The 13,787-nt window shown below is 34.1% G+C and overlaps 1 protein-coding gene across 1 annotated transcript in view; it reads right to left on the reverse strand.

The window, feature by feature from the left end:
* LOC129225972 (GTP-binding protein Di-Ras2-like) overlaps nucleotides 1–13,787 on the reverse strand; it is a 115,712-nt gene that overhangs the window by 31,119 nt on the left and 70,806 nt on the right. The window contains exon 2 of the mRNA XM_054860540.1: nucleotides 8,273–8,427. Coding sequence (XP_054716515.1) covers nucleotides 8,273–8,410 — 138 coding nt within the window. The 5' untranslated portion in view covers nucleotides 8,411–8,427. The remainder of the gene's footprint in view (nucleotides 1–8,272; nucleotides 8,428–13,787) is intronic.

Raw genomic sequence — 13,787 nt, forward strand, 5'->3', positions numbered from 1 at the left:
CGCAGAAAGAAATACATTCTGAAGGGTTTTTTGTTTTAAAGAAAAATAGCTACTGGAAGGTTTTTTGATTACCCCCCCCCCCGCTTCTGGAGGGTTTTTTTGATGAAAAATACCTTTAGGCCAGTGCCAATAGCTTTGAAAATGGTAAAAAGTCGAAAAATTTAGAACAGCATAAAACCAGTTAGAAAGGTAAGAGAATCTAATAATATTAATAGGAAAAATAAACTACGGACGAGCTGAGTTCGGGAAGGGGGATTTAAGGGGGGGGGGGAAACGGTTTATCACGATTTCTGGAAAAACTAAGAGTTCTATCGAAAAAAACTAAATTACAAAGTTGTTGGTAATAAAAAGATCTACAACTTTTGTATTTGCACTTTTTTATATAACCTCAAAATTTATGCGAAAAATTCAAAAAACCGACTTTTTGGTTTTTTATTTTTATCTCCCACAAAAAATTTTTTTTCACTAAATTTAATGAAAAGTTACCTTATTATGTCCCAAATACACTGTAATTTTTTGTATTAAAATATTTATTTTTTTCTCCTTATTTTGATTCAATATTAAAAAAGCATCAGAATATTCAATCAAAAAATCTTACGTCAAAATATCTGATTTTTTAAAAAAATCGGAGCAAGTTTTTTTTGTTGGAATCTCTACTTTTTGATGGTATAAAAAACAATATACAATACTATGGAAGCTTTTGCAAAAAATGAAGAAAATCAAAAAACTCGAATTTGAAAAAAAAAAAAAAAATCATAACTATGTAAAATTTTAAGCTTTTTATTAAATTGTACACTTTAATTATTCAAAAAATGAAATTTTCCATGTTACATTGACACAAACTGAAAATAAAAATATACCACAATAATTAAAAATCAAGCTACAGCATGCGTTTGTTTTACCCTTCTCATCCACTATTAGACGGTGACTGCAGTGCCCCCTATAATTTTTTGGAGTTACGAATAGCAAGCTACACTGTAGCAACAGATTGGGGCTGGAAACAACATCTCACGGACATTATGTCCAAATTGACCGAAAAAGAATTAATTCCGGAAATATTGCTGAAAACTATTTGTTGCAGCTGTGAAACTGGATGCGACAGTCTAAAATGTGGATGCCGAAAACATGGTTTAAAAGTGTACGAATCTATGTTCAAATTGTCACGGTTCTAAAAAATGCGCCAATGTGGAAGCAAAAACCTACGAGGAAGTTAATGATTTAGATGAAATTGGGGATGAAGAACTAATGCAGACTGGAAAAAATATTGGAGACGAAGATGATGATGATGATGGTCTAGAAAATTTCGAAGATCTACTGGAATCAAGAACAATAGTTGAGCATAACGATGAAGAAAAGCCATCAAAGAAGCGAAAACTAATGGATAAGTAAAGGATGTGATTATAGTTAACGATTAAATATTGATAAATAACAAGATTATAAGGCGTTTTGTTAAAATTGAATGAAGTTCATTTTAAAAAACGAAATAAATGTTCTATACCTTTTTTGTGCAATTCAAAGTGCAAAATTTTAATAAATAGCTTAAAATTTTACATAGTGATGATTTTTGTTTCAAATTCGAGTTTTTTTTTAAAAATTTTCTTCATTTTTTGCGAAAAGTGTCCATAGTATTGTATATTGTTTTTTATACCATTAAAAAGTAGAGATTCCATCAAAAAAAAACTTGCTCCGATTTTTTAAAAAAATCAGATATTTTGACGTGAGATTTTTTGATTGAAAATTCTGATGCTTTTTTACTACTGAAACAAAATAAGGAGAAAAAATAAATATTTTAAATCCAAAAAATTACAGTGTATTTGGAACATAATAAGGTAACTTTTCATTAAATTTAGTGAAATTTTTTTTGTGTGTGTAATGAAAATAAAAAACCAAAAAGTCGATTTTTTGAATTTTTCGCATAAATTTTGAGGTTATGTAAAAAAAAAGTGAAAATACAAAAGTTGTGGATCTTTTTATTACCAACAACTTTGTAATTTACTTTTTTTTCGATAGGACTCTTAGTTAGTGATAAACTGTTCCCCCCCCCTTCACTCCCCTTCCCGAACTCAGCTCGCCCGTAATTTATTTTTCCTATTAATGTTATTAGATTTTCTTACCTTTCGAACTGGTTTTATCCTGTTCTAAATTTTTTTTGGTCTCAAACATTACTGGCACTGGCCTACTTCTGGAGGGGTTTGATTAAAAAAACCTTCTGAATGAGTTTTTTGATGAAAAATACCTACTGGAGGGTTTTTGATCAAAACCACCTTTAGGGGGGGATTCATGAAAAATACCTTCTGAAAGGGTTTTTTTTTAATCAAAAATACCTTCTGAAGGTTTTTTTTTTGTGGATAAAAGCAGTCCTTTCATATGCATAAACTACTGTATTAGAATTTGCAATTATGTTAAAGCCAAAGGCTCTGGGGGGGGGGGGGGTTCACCCCCAGAAAACCCACTTCGCTGCGTTATTGCCCTGTATAAAGACTTATGTTAATCTGTGAACTGGTAGCAGTGTTTCTTCCCTGATGCAAAAAAGATAACATTTAGAAACACGACGTAATAATCTGCCTGCAATTCATAGTTGCCAAAATTTTCAATTATGTCAATCCACAAACTGTTAACGTTGTATAATCTAATGCAAAATTATAACGTTTTGAAACTCGGAAGTGATCACCAGCGCGCAATTCATAATTGCGAAAATTTTAATTTGTCAGAAACTAATCCTAGTTTTCTTCTCCAGGCGATAAACTACAGTTGGGGGTAGTCCTAACTTGGAAGCGTCGCGTCGTAATGACTTATTAGGATCTGCGTAGCCGTCACAATGCTGCCATGTTAGTTTTGCCTCAACTATATTATATCTTTACTAATAATAAAGCTGAAAGTCCCTCTGTCGGTCAGGATCTCTGTGACGCGCATAGCGTTTAGACCGTTCGGCCAATTTTAATGAAATTTGGAAAAAAGTTAGTTTGTAGCAAGGGGATGTGCACCTCGAAGCGATTTTTCGAAAATTCGACGTGGTTCTTTTTCTATTCCAATTTTAAGAACAAAATTCTCATAAGGTGGACGAGTAAATTACGAAATTATCATTACGTGGAACCGTAACATGAGCACAAGCCAGTTGGCGAGAAAATCCACCATACATTATTTGTAAATATACAGGCGAACCAAAGACCTTTTAATTTTCTATTGCAGGCAAAGCCGTGCGGGCACCACTAGTGTATAAATATAACAAATTGTAAATGAATAAACTACCCATAGTATTGAAATTAAAATTTCTAATGCTACTATTTTTAAAATTACCCTGTACCTCAACGCATTTAGTTCAGTTTTGTCCACAACATCAGAAAACTACGGATTTTTCCTAAATCCGCCTGCTCATAAGTTTGACTTCAATAATAGCAACACCTGAATTCACGTAATTAACTATCTCTGAATCGATGAAACTTTCTAGATTAAATTCTTTAACTAAAACTCTTCTCGAAGCTCTGGGAGGAAGCTCCAATACTTATCTCTGCAGTGTTCAATCTCATTAAAAACGACATTAATGTCATTAACTTCAACCAACTAATTGATTAATTAAATTTGTTTTTAGCTCCAACATTTCCCCCTTGAACTTAAATTAACAAAGAATTTCCAGATGCTTAAATTAATAAGAAAATTGTTGATAAAAATTTCGTGTTCGTGTAGTTTCGTGTTATCTAAATTATCTCATTAGCATCTTTCGTGCCTCCTTTAGCATTTTTTTTTCGTAACTGAAAGAGGAAAATCTTATTCACTGTTTCTTCTCGCTTTCTTGCTGCTCTTTTTTCTCCGGAAAAAAGATTTCCAGCAAGAAGTAGCTGATTTCGTGAAAACTTTTGAGCATTGTTCATGCATAAGATTACTGGCTTTCTCAAACAAGTAAGGAGAATGGATTCACTTTAATCTGTTTATAGGAGGGCGGTGAGAGTGAAGAGTGAAACGAATAGAAAGTATAAAAAAAATGGTAAAAAGTGGACTTTAAACTGCATTACTAAACTCTTAATGTCATGCGTGCGACAAGCATAACAATTTAGGGAATTTCTTAAAGTATATATATATATATATATATATAACACAGGGTGTCCTGAAAAAGACTGACTGTTTTCAAAAATTTATAACAGGAGAACGGTTAATTATAAAAAAACAAATTCTTGCAGAAAATTCATGTGGTGGGCGCTAAATTTTTTCTCTCAGAGCTCCAAATTTAGTTCAAAAATGTTTCAATAGATGGCGCTGCACATAGCAAGCCGGTAAGTCAAAAAAAGAAGAATTGAAATTCACCGATTTTTTTTTCCGATTGTGACATGAGATTACAGCTGACGAGTGTTTGAATATATTGTTTTGTTCTTTTCTTCTTTATTTTCGAAAAATTATGATGTAATTTTCTATATTTTTTTCTGACTTACGGGCTTACTATTTGCAGCGCCATCTATTGGAAAAATTTCAATTAAAATTTGGAATTCAGGGGGGAAAAAACTTACGGCCTACCGCATGAATTTTCTGCAAAATTAATTATTTTTTTAATCATTTATCGTTTTCCTGTTGTAATTTTTTAAAAACAGTCAGTTTTTTTCAGGACACCTTGTATATAGAGTGAAGGCGTCATATTTAATCCCTCCTAAATTTTTTGGCCTCTAAGTAGCATATGTTACGATCAACTGATCTAAAAGAATTTATATAACACCACCAACTAAGCCTATGCGTGGTATTTAAGCTCAATATATGGAGCACGATTTGCTTTTCGTTAAAAATAAAAGCTTGTAAAAAATGTACTTTTACTAGAATGGAAAATTGTAATTCTATTTTCGGTCCCTTCTTCTATACACGTTTTTTAAAAGAGGAAGTAAAGGGTTAAAAAACAGATGATGATCTATCATTTACTGTTTTCTATGCTTTAAATGTGATTGTTAAACACGCGTCACGTGATGTCACTTCTACTTTCGAGCTGGACCCTGTAAAGCCGGCAACACCGTTAGTAATAACGGTTAGAGGACTCCATCCATTGCTCGTTTCGCTCGCCAGCCCCTGCTTTAATTCCATTTATATATCTTACAGAAATAGTGATACTGGATCACGACCCACAGATTTGGAATCACTGTCATATACCATCAAGTGTCATGCAATCAATAATATATGAAAAATTAGAGATCTTAGTAAAATTTACCTTTTTCACACACAAACACACACGCATACGAAAAAAAAAAAAAAAAAAAAACGAAAAACAAACTAAAAAAAAAAAAAAATAACAGCTGATAACCCGTTTTGAAATTTCAACTAATGCGGATGAATGCTTTAATTCCAATTTCATAACTTACAGAAACAATGATACTAGAATTAAAATAACTCAATTTCAACATTTCCTATGTTTGCTTTTAATTGCCCTTGTCCCTAACCAACGCTTACGGATCTGTCAATTTCACGCCAGAGTTCAGACGCTGTGATTTACTTATTCAAATGCACTCATCCAGAGAACAGCTATTTAAAAAAACATTAATTTATTTCTTGCTCTGCTTTTGTTCCGGTCTGTCGTCATTGATGATGTGTCTAAAGGAAATGCGACGAGACGTTCACAAAAGATCATTGGATCTAGTTCCGTTTTGACGCATAAAACAGGAAGAAATAGATTTCTATCATTTTTTCTTGTAGGAAGTGCTTTTATTTTCTCTCCGAAATGAGAAGGATACGATATAAAATGTCAAATGTCACTTTTGGAATCGGAAAAAAATATATGTTTTTTGGTCCAGTTGTAGTTCCGTGTATAATGTCACATAGTACAAGGGGTTTTTAAATGAGTATTAGGTTTTAACGCGTTGTAGTATTTATTCAGTAAAACTTAAAATCATAATTAATAATTTCTGCGCACGTGTGTCTGTTTGTGTGTCCCTGCGTGTGTGTCTGTGACCCTATCTCCAGCGGAATGGCATTGCCTACTAGGTCAATACTGGCACCGTTGGATGCAGGACATATAAGGGAAACCATTCCACTCTGTCCCACCCCTATAAACCTTAAGGGGCCAGAGATAATTGGCCGGACATCCAGGGCTAGAAAACAATAAAATCAGCAATTGTCACCCGTTGCAGGCGGCATTGGGGCAGCCAACCAGATTTTTCCAACTTCTATTTCACTTGTTTACTGTGTTTTAAAATGTTTTATGTTTTTATGCATTAGTATGTATCAAAATTGTTCCAGCAAGTGCTTGGTCGCTAGTGGCATGTTCTGTTTCCCCCAATCACCACATCCGGTTAAACCCTCACCAGGGTGAGTACGGTGGTGATTTGTGGGGTTTAAGTAAATAAATAAATGCAAGGTGCTCAATGTGTGAGCCCCTTTCGTCCCACGGCACACATCAAATCGGTAGTCCAGAACTTCCCAAGCGTTGTTTAGTATTCGTAATGAATAGTTGCAAAAGCTACCACAAACTTTTTTTTAGGTCGGGTAGTTCAAGCTTATACCTGAGACACATGCACGCGATCTTTTATGAACCCTTACAGGTAGAAATTACGTATGATCACATGAAATCCTCGCGAGATCCCTAGTGAGCGTGGCGGTCATTCAAAACAAGCTCCCCACTCACCAGGTCTCACTCCATGTGATTTATACCTGTGGGGGTTAAGGATAAATGTATGTGTCTTCACTGCCAGTTAGCCTCCTCGGCCTAAGAAAAAAGATTGTGTCAACTGTTGCAACAGTTCATTACAAACACTAAACAACGTTTGGGAAGAACTGGGCTATCGACGTGATGTGTGGGGCGAAAGAGGCTCACACTGGGCACCTGTAAATTTATACGTATAACGGTTTGAGTTGCTCTTTCACTTCATGTATTAATTATGATTTTAAGTTTACTTCTTTATGTTAATGTTTACTAATAATAAAGCTGAAAGTCTGTCTGGATATCTGTCTGTCTGGATGTCTGGATCTCTGTGACGCGCATAGCTTCTAGATTGTTAGGCCGATTTTCACGAAATTTGGCACAAAGTTAGTTTGTAGCATGGGGGTGTGCACCTCGAAGCGATTTTTCGAAAATTCGATTTTGTTCTTTTTCTATTCCAATTTTGAGAAAATTTTACCGAGTAAATGATCACAACGTCGAAGAGTAAATTTCGAAATTATCGTAACGCGGAACCGTAACATTGGCGACCAAATGAACATAGCAAATTGGCGAGAAATTCGTCATCCATTATTTGTAAATATACAGGCGAACTAAATGACCTTTTAATTTTCAACTACGGGCAAAGCCGTGCGGGTACCACTAGTAATAAACACATCAAAATTTTAAAACCGCGATATTCATTTAGAAACACCTTGTATTGCTCACAGGGTACAACACGATGGTCTAATGATGAAAGTAGTAATTGGATGCGCATAATGTTTCTGGATGCGTAAATTATTTGCCCTTATGTCCCCGTTATCGAAATATGAAGCCTTCAGGTCTGCCAAAATGTTTTGAGAAAAGTCACCAAATTTAGCTTGTTTCGTGAGTAAAGGAATACATATTTCACACATGTAGCAGATGGATGCTCTGCCAATGCAATAGGTGAAGTTTCGAGGGGGTTTCAATTTCTTTTGAAATTTAGTCAAGTGTATTTTTGCACTTTTTATTTGAGATAAAAATTTAACATCGTGGAAAAGGGAGGGGAGGGGGGGGGGGGGGGAGCGGGTTGGAAGAAGTTTTGAGAAAAGATTGGGGAGCACATTTAAACACACATGTGAACTGATCGTTTACTTTCTTACAAACATTGTTTTTAAGAGTTTACTTCAGTAACCACTCAATAGAATCCCTTAATATAATACTACTAGAAGTTGCGTAACAATCAATGACTATTTATTGACTTCGGGAATGTCTGTATAAGAGATAGCCTTCCCTGGTCAAAGACTGTCCAATTGCTTTGTGGCTGACAGCTGCAACGCAAGATACTTGTAAATTAACAACAAAAAATACTGTAAAAATCATCGGATTTGTAAAAAGATACGTAATTTACATTTGTTTTGACAAGTACCGGAAAAGTACGCTGCCAAATGTTATAAAAAAGGGAACATGTGTCAGTATTCGGTTTTATTCTTAAAGTGATTTTCCAAAAGTGTTCTGAACCAAATAAGTGTTCTGAAAAATCCTGAGACAAGCCTCCGTGTTCGAAAAGTGTTCGAAACGTGTTTTACGATTTGCAGTGCAGTGTTACTAGATGCAAATGTAATGCCGATTCAAGCTTATAAAAAATTTTGATATTTATGAGGCAGTTATTATAAGGAGAGTTACCTGTCGATATGTATCTTCGATGGTGGGGATGTAGGACTCTCGGAAAGTGCCCCGGACGAACCTGAGAACGAGAGAACTCTTGCCCACTCCTCCAGCTCCGAATACCACCACCCGGTAATCGTTGCTCTGCTCCGGCATTGAGATCTCCTCTCCGACTGTGGAAGAAAAAGAAAAGTTTTAACGATTTTCCCAAGACTTTACAAAACGAAACAACTTTAAAGCAACAAATTTTTACGACATACTCTTTAAAATATTTCAGTTAAAATCGTTTAGCGTTTTGTTTATCAACTCGGGGGTTCCCAAAGTGGGTGGCGCGGCAGGGGAGGAAAGTAGTGCCGCGGAGTATACATGGTATCAATACGTATAATATAATGGTTATAGACTAGGGTGCCGTGAGAAAATGCTAATTTTTCAAACAGTGCTGTGAATCGGAAAAGTTTGGCAGCGCATGTAACACTTTAAATTAGTATTAATCTCGGTAAAGCAAGCCACAATCGAAGACTAGACGTTAAATCCCGGTTATCACAAATTTGCCATTTCAACTGCACTTGCGCGCGGACTTAGCTTTTTGGGCTTTCTGTTTTAAGATTTCGTGTTGCTTGCTTATATTTTGGCTGAACTAGAAGAGTCCAAAATAATTACGGAATGCGATTTGAATATTTTTGCAGCTATTTCCTGGTATATTATATAAAACTACCGATATGAATAACTGATCATCTTTATAATGTAAAGAGAAAAATGTTATTTCAATGTTTATTGGTTTGGAAATATTTATTTAACATAAACGTAAAACACGTTGTGTACTTAAAAAATAATTGGAATATGAGTACAGATGTCCGTCTTTTGCGGATATTTTACGTTAGGCGTAAACAACTTAGTATTATACATTTTTATTAAGGTTGAGGGTTCGGTTTTGTATTAGAAGTGATGCTGCAACTCTATTTCGCACCTCTGAGGTTAAAAATTTGGCTCTGAAAAGGGCCGTTATTTGATAGAAAAATCAGATTCTGAATCCATTAATAATTAAGACGCAAAATTCAGTCTTTATCGAGGCCTAAAAACTAAATCAGAGAAAGCTTTGTGATTTCTAATTTTTATCTGTTGCTATCTCATATATTCAGTAAATTACCGCCCATTAGCCAGGGCTAAAGCAGAAATACGTGAAATACACCGCCAGCTCAGTCATTTCCAGCCGAGGACTGCAGTTTCGTGCTTATTAGCACTCATCAGCCCGGCATAGGAAAGTGACTGAGCTGGAGATGGAAACCCTTTTAAGGAAGCCAAGAGTGCGAAACAAACTGGCAGCCAATATAGAATTAGCAGACCAGACGAGTGAATGAAGCAATGGTTCGGTTCAACTCGAAGATTGAACGCGAGGCAAGGTATATTCATTATATATTCAAGGTATATTGAATATACCTTGCCTCGCGTTCAATCTTCGAGTTGAACCGAACCATTGCTTCGGTCACTCGTCTGGTCTGCTAATTCTATATTGGCTACCAGTTTGTTTCGCACTCTTAGCTTCCTTAAGAAAGTTTCCATCTCCAGCTCAGTCACTTTCCTATGCCGGGCTGATGAGTGCTAATAAGCACGAAACTGCAGTCCTCGGCTGGAAATGACTGATCTGGCGGTGTATTTCACGTATCTCATATAATCAGCAAAGTGCGCGCAAACGCAGTTTAAATGGCAAATTTGTGATAATCGGTATTTAATAACGTCGAGTCAATCGAAGATCTTCAACAACAATGGGAAAAGTGAAAAATGTAATATTTAAGGAAGGAAGAAGCAAAGATATGAAAATGGATTTTTCAAAATTTTTTTATGAAATGCGTTTAAAGTTTAGATCCCAGGCAGGCTTTCATTCAATTTTTTTTTCTAAATCATGCTGTATAGAAGCACCCACCAGAGCTACCAGTACTATCTTTTGCCCCAAATCAGAAGAAAGGTTCCCCTATTGTTTGTACTGGTTATCTCTAATATTTTAATTTTGGCACCTGCATCCCTTTGTTTCTCACTGCCTCATTTGACGATTTTCTATGTAACATCTAGCACTTCGTAAAGCAAAAAAATTTTTAGCCATTAAATTGTTACAATGTTGTTGATGTTATTTCCATTGAAATAGTTTTTCTTATACTTATATACAGACTTCCTGGTAAATAAAAAATAAGATACTTTATTTACCTAGTAAAGTACCAGGTAACAAAGTGCCCAAAGCTAAAGTTAAAATACACCTTCAGACTGAGGGAAGGGGGGGGGGGGGGGGTGAGAAGAAAAATATCCCAAATAAGAATTTTTCCATGCAATATCCAATACTTTATACAAATAAACAAAAAAAAAAAAAAAAAACCTTTTTACAAGTATTAAATTATTATAATCTACACTGTACTACAGTCATTACAGTATTTCAGTCGAAATCGAGTAGTATTTTGTTTACTAACTGGTTTCTTTGTAAATAAAATATTAATCTTAGCAAAGCAAATCACATTTGAGGTTCGAAAATCGCCCTCTCCAACCATGAGGAAAAGAAAAAACTTTTTCCATTTGTACCAGATTTGAACAACGAGAAAGTTTCAACTGAAATTCGTTGACTGAAACTCTAAGTATTTTCACACTAATAATTCCAACCAAGCGAATTTTAATTATTGAATACATTTTACGTTTGGCCTGTCCTAATACATCAGCAAAAAGAGTTTTATTACATGAATAAGTTGTGTACTAGGGAAAAAGCGGTTAAAATGCAGTTTTTAAAGCAATGTTGAATGTTCAAGTAAATTGTATGAAATTCCGCCAGGAATTTTATTCCCGTAATGACTTAGTGCAGTTATCTTTAGCTGTTCGTTTGTATTCTTCAGCGTAATAAACAGAAAGAGTAAAAACGTACGTGACTCTTTTCTTAGTTGCATAAACTTATTGAGCGTCCTGTTTTGAAGGGAAAACAAAAGAAATTGCCTTTTACAGTCCAACCACGAATTGTATGGAATTGGCCAACGTCCAGTTAAGACGAGTCTGTCTGAACAAGGGGGAAAAATAAAAATTTGATGCACCTGTTCTGCGTACTTGTATGAGACTACACCTGAAAAAGCTGACATCCCTGAAAACTAATAGATGCGTCCGTTTCCGCGTCCAAACCGGATGTTTGCCTTTCCATACAATCTGTGGTCAGACAGTATACATCACCTTTTTACTGAGTAAAGTAAAACCGCTTTACCCCGTACACTTCACATTCCTTTTGAAAAATGTAAAAACAATTAAAGTGTAACCCCGATTTTCGGTATTCCGTCGGACTTGTGATAAAAAAACGCACAGAATGGGAAATCGGGGGTGGAAGGCATATTGTTTAAATATTGAAACGTTCCCAATAGACTAAAAGTATAAATCTGTAATCCTTACTTGTTTCTTGCTTTTGATTGAATTCCATTTATAGCACGTTCTGTACTTATTATTTTCTTTTTATATACAAACTTGCTTCTTTTATTTACAATCACAAATAAAATTGTTTTAGAGCTTTTTATGCTTTAACAATCACGACAAGAAGATGGAACAGAAATAAAACCAGAACGAATTCAAACAGCTTAGGAAAAAAAATTATCTTGAAATTTTTTTTACGTCTGTCTTGTGGAGGAAATATGATTTAAATCTGTTTTGAGAAAAGCGTATTAAGCGGATTTTGTGACAAAGGGCAACGTAAAACCCTGGGATATTTCAACAGTATCGTCGTAGCAATTTTCTGGGTCCAGCACAAAATGGACGTCGGAAACCGGATAACGTAAGAAACGAACAACGCAAAATCGGGGTTTCATTGTATAAAAATAATATTATTATCATTATTAATAACCACATAATTGGATAATGACATAGATTAAGCATACTGAAAGCAAATGGGAGTAATTTACAACGAAAACATTCTACTCATAGTAATACCAATAATTGCAGTCGTTTTATCTAGTGTAAGGGGTAAAGCGAAATAGACTTGACGCCTTACACTACAATGAATTTTAAAAAATGCAAAAAAAGTTATAAACATATTATTATTATCATTATTAATGACAGCACGCTATTGGGGGGATAATGATATAATTTAAACATACTGTAAACGAATGGTTGTAATTTACAACGAAAACATCATACTCATAGCTCATGTCATACATCATGCCAATTATTGCAGTAGTTTTATCTAGTGTAAGGGGTAAATCAAAAAAGACTTTACCCCTTACACTACAAAGAATTAAAAAAATGTAAAAACAATGATAAAAATATTATTATTATCATTATTAATGACATCAAATTATTGGATAATGATATAATTTAAACATACTGAAAACAAATGGTTGTAATTTACAAATAAAACATCATACTCATCGCTCATGCTATACATCATGCCAATTACTGCAGTAGTTTTATCTAGAGTGAAGTGGTAAAGCAAAATGGACTTCACCCCTTACACTACAAAGAATTTAAAAAAAAAATGTAAAAACAATGATAAAAATATTTTTATCATTATTAAAAACAGCACATTATTGGATATTGATATAATTTAAACATACTGTAAACATATGGGTTTAATTTATAACGAAAACATCCTACTCATAGTAATGCCAATAATTGCAGTCGTTTTATCTAGTGTAAGGGGTAAAGAAAAATAGACTTGACCCCTTACACTGCAAAGAATTTTAAAAAATGCAAAAATAATTATAAAAATATTATTATTATCATTATTAAAGACAGCAAATTATTGGATAATGATATAATTTAAACATACTGAAAACAAATGGTTGTAATTTACAACGAAAACATCATACTGATCGCTCATGCTATACATCATGCCAATTATTGCAGTAGTTTTATCTAGTGTAAGGGGTAAAGCAAAATAGACTTCACCCCTTACACTACAAAGAATTAAAAAAAAAAGAAATGTAAAAACAATAATAAAAATAGTATTATCGTTATTAATAACAGCACATTATTGGATAATGACACAATTTAAACATACAGTAAACAAATGGGTGTAATTTACAACGAAAACATCTTACTCATAGTAATGCCAATAATTGCTGTCGTTTTCTAGCAATGTAATGAATATCGTTAGGAAAATGATTTTTCTTGATAGTAATATTTATGTCATGCAAATATGAGAAAATTCTTGGAACATGAAACGATCGACAAAATGACTTTTTCATGCGCCTGTAAAATAATGATGTTTCGAGGAGGAAACAAATAGCTTAATTGTTAGTTAAGGAAATGGTACCGATTTCATTCGCCACGAACAATAATCCAATCAGATTAATTGCTTTAGTTTTCCTGACTAATGGTTCTTTGATGAAATTAATATTTGTAATTTATTTCATCTCGTAATTTTTCTAAATGGATTTTCAATTATAAAGGGAATTTCGAGAAGGGTTTCTTCTGATTTTTACAGTTGGTTGTGTTGTAAATTCAGCAATCTTTCTACCTAAAAATGTCTAAAAAGAAATATCCCCTAAAACAGAACACAATGAGACCCCCCCCCCCTCATTTT

This window comes from Uloborus diversus, chromosome 7 (assembly GCF_026930045.1).
Source record: "Uloborus diversus isolate 005 chromosome 7, Udiv.v.3.1, whole genome shotgun sequence".
NCBI classification, from domain to species: domain Eukaryota; kingdom Metazoa; phylum Arthropoda; class Arachnida; order Araneae; family Uloboridae; genus Uloborus; species Uloborus diversus.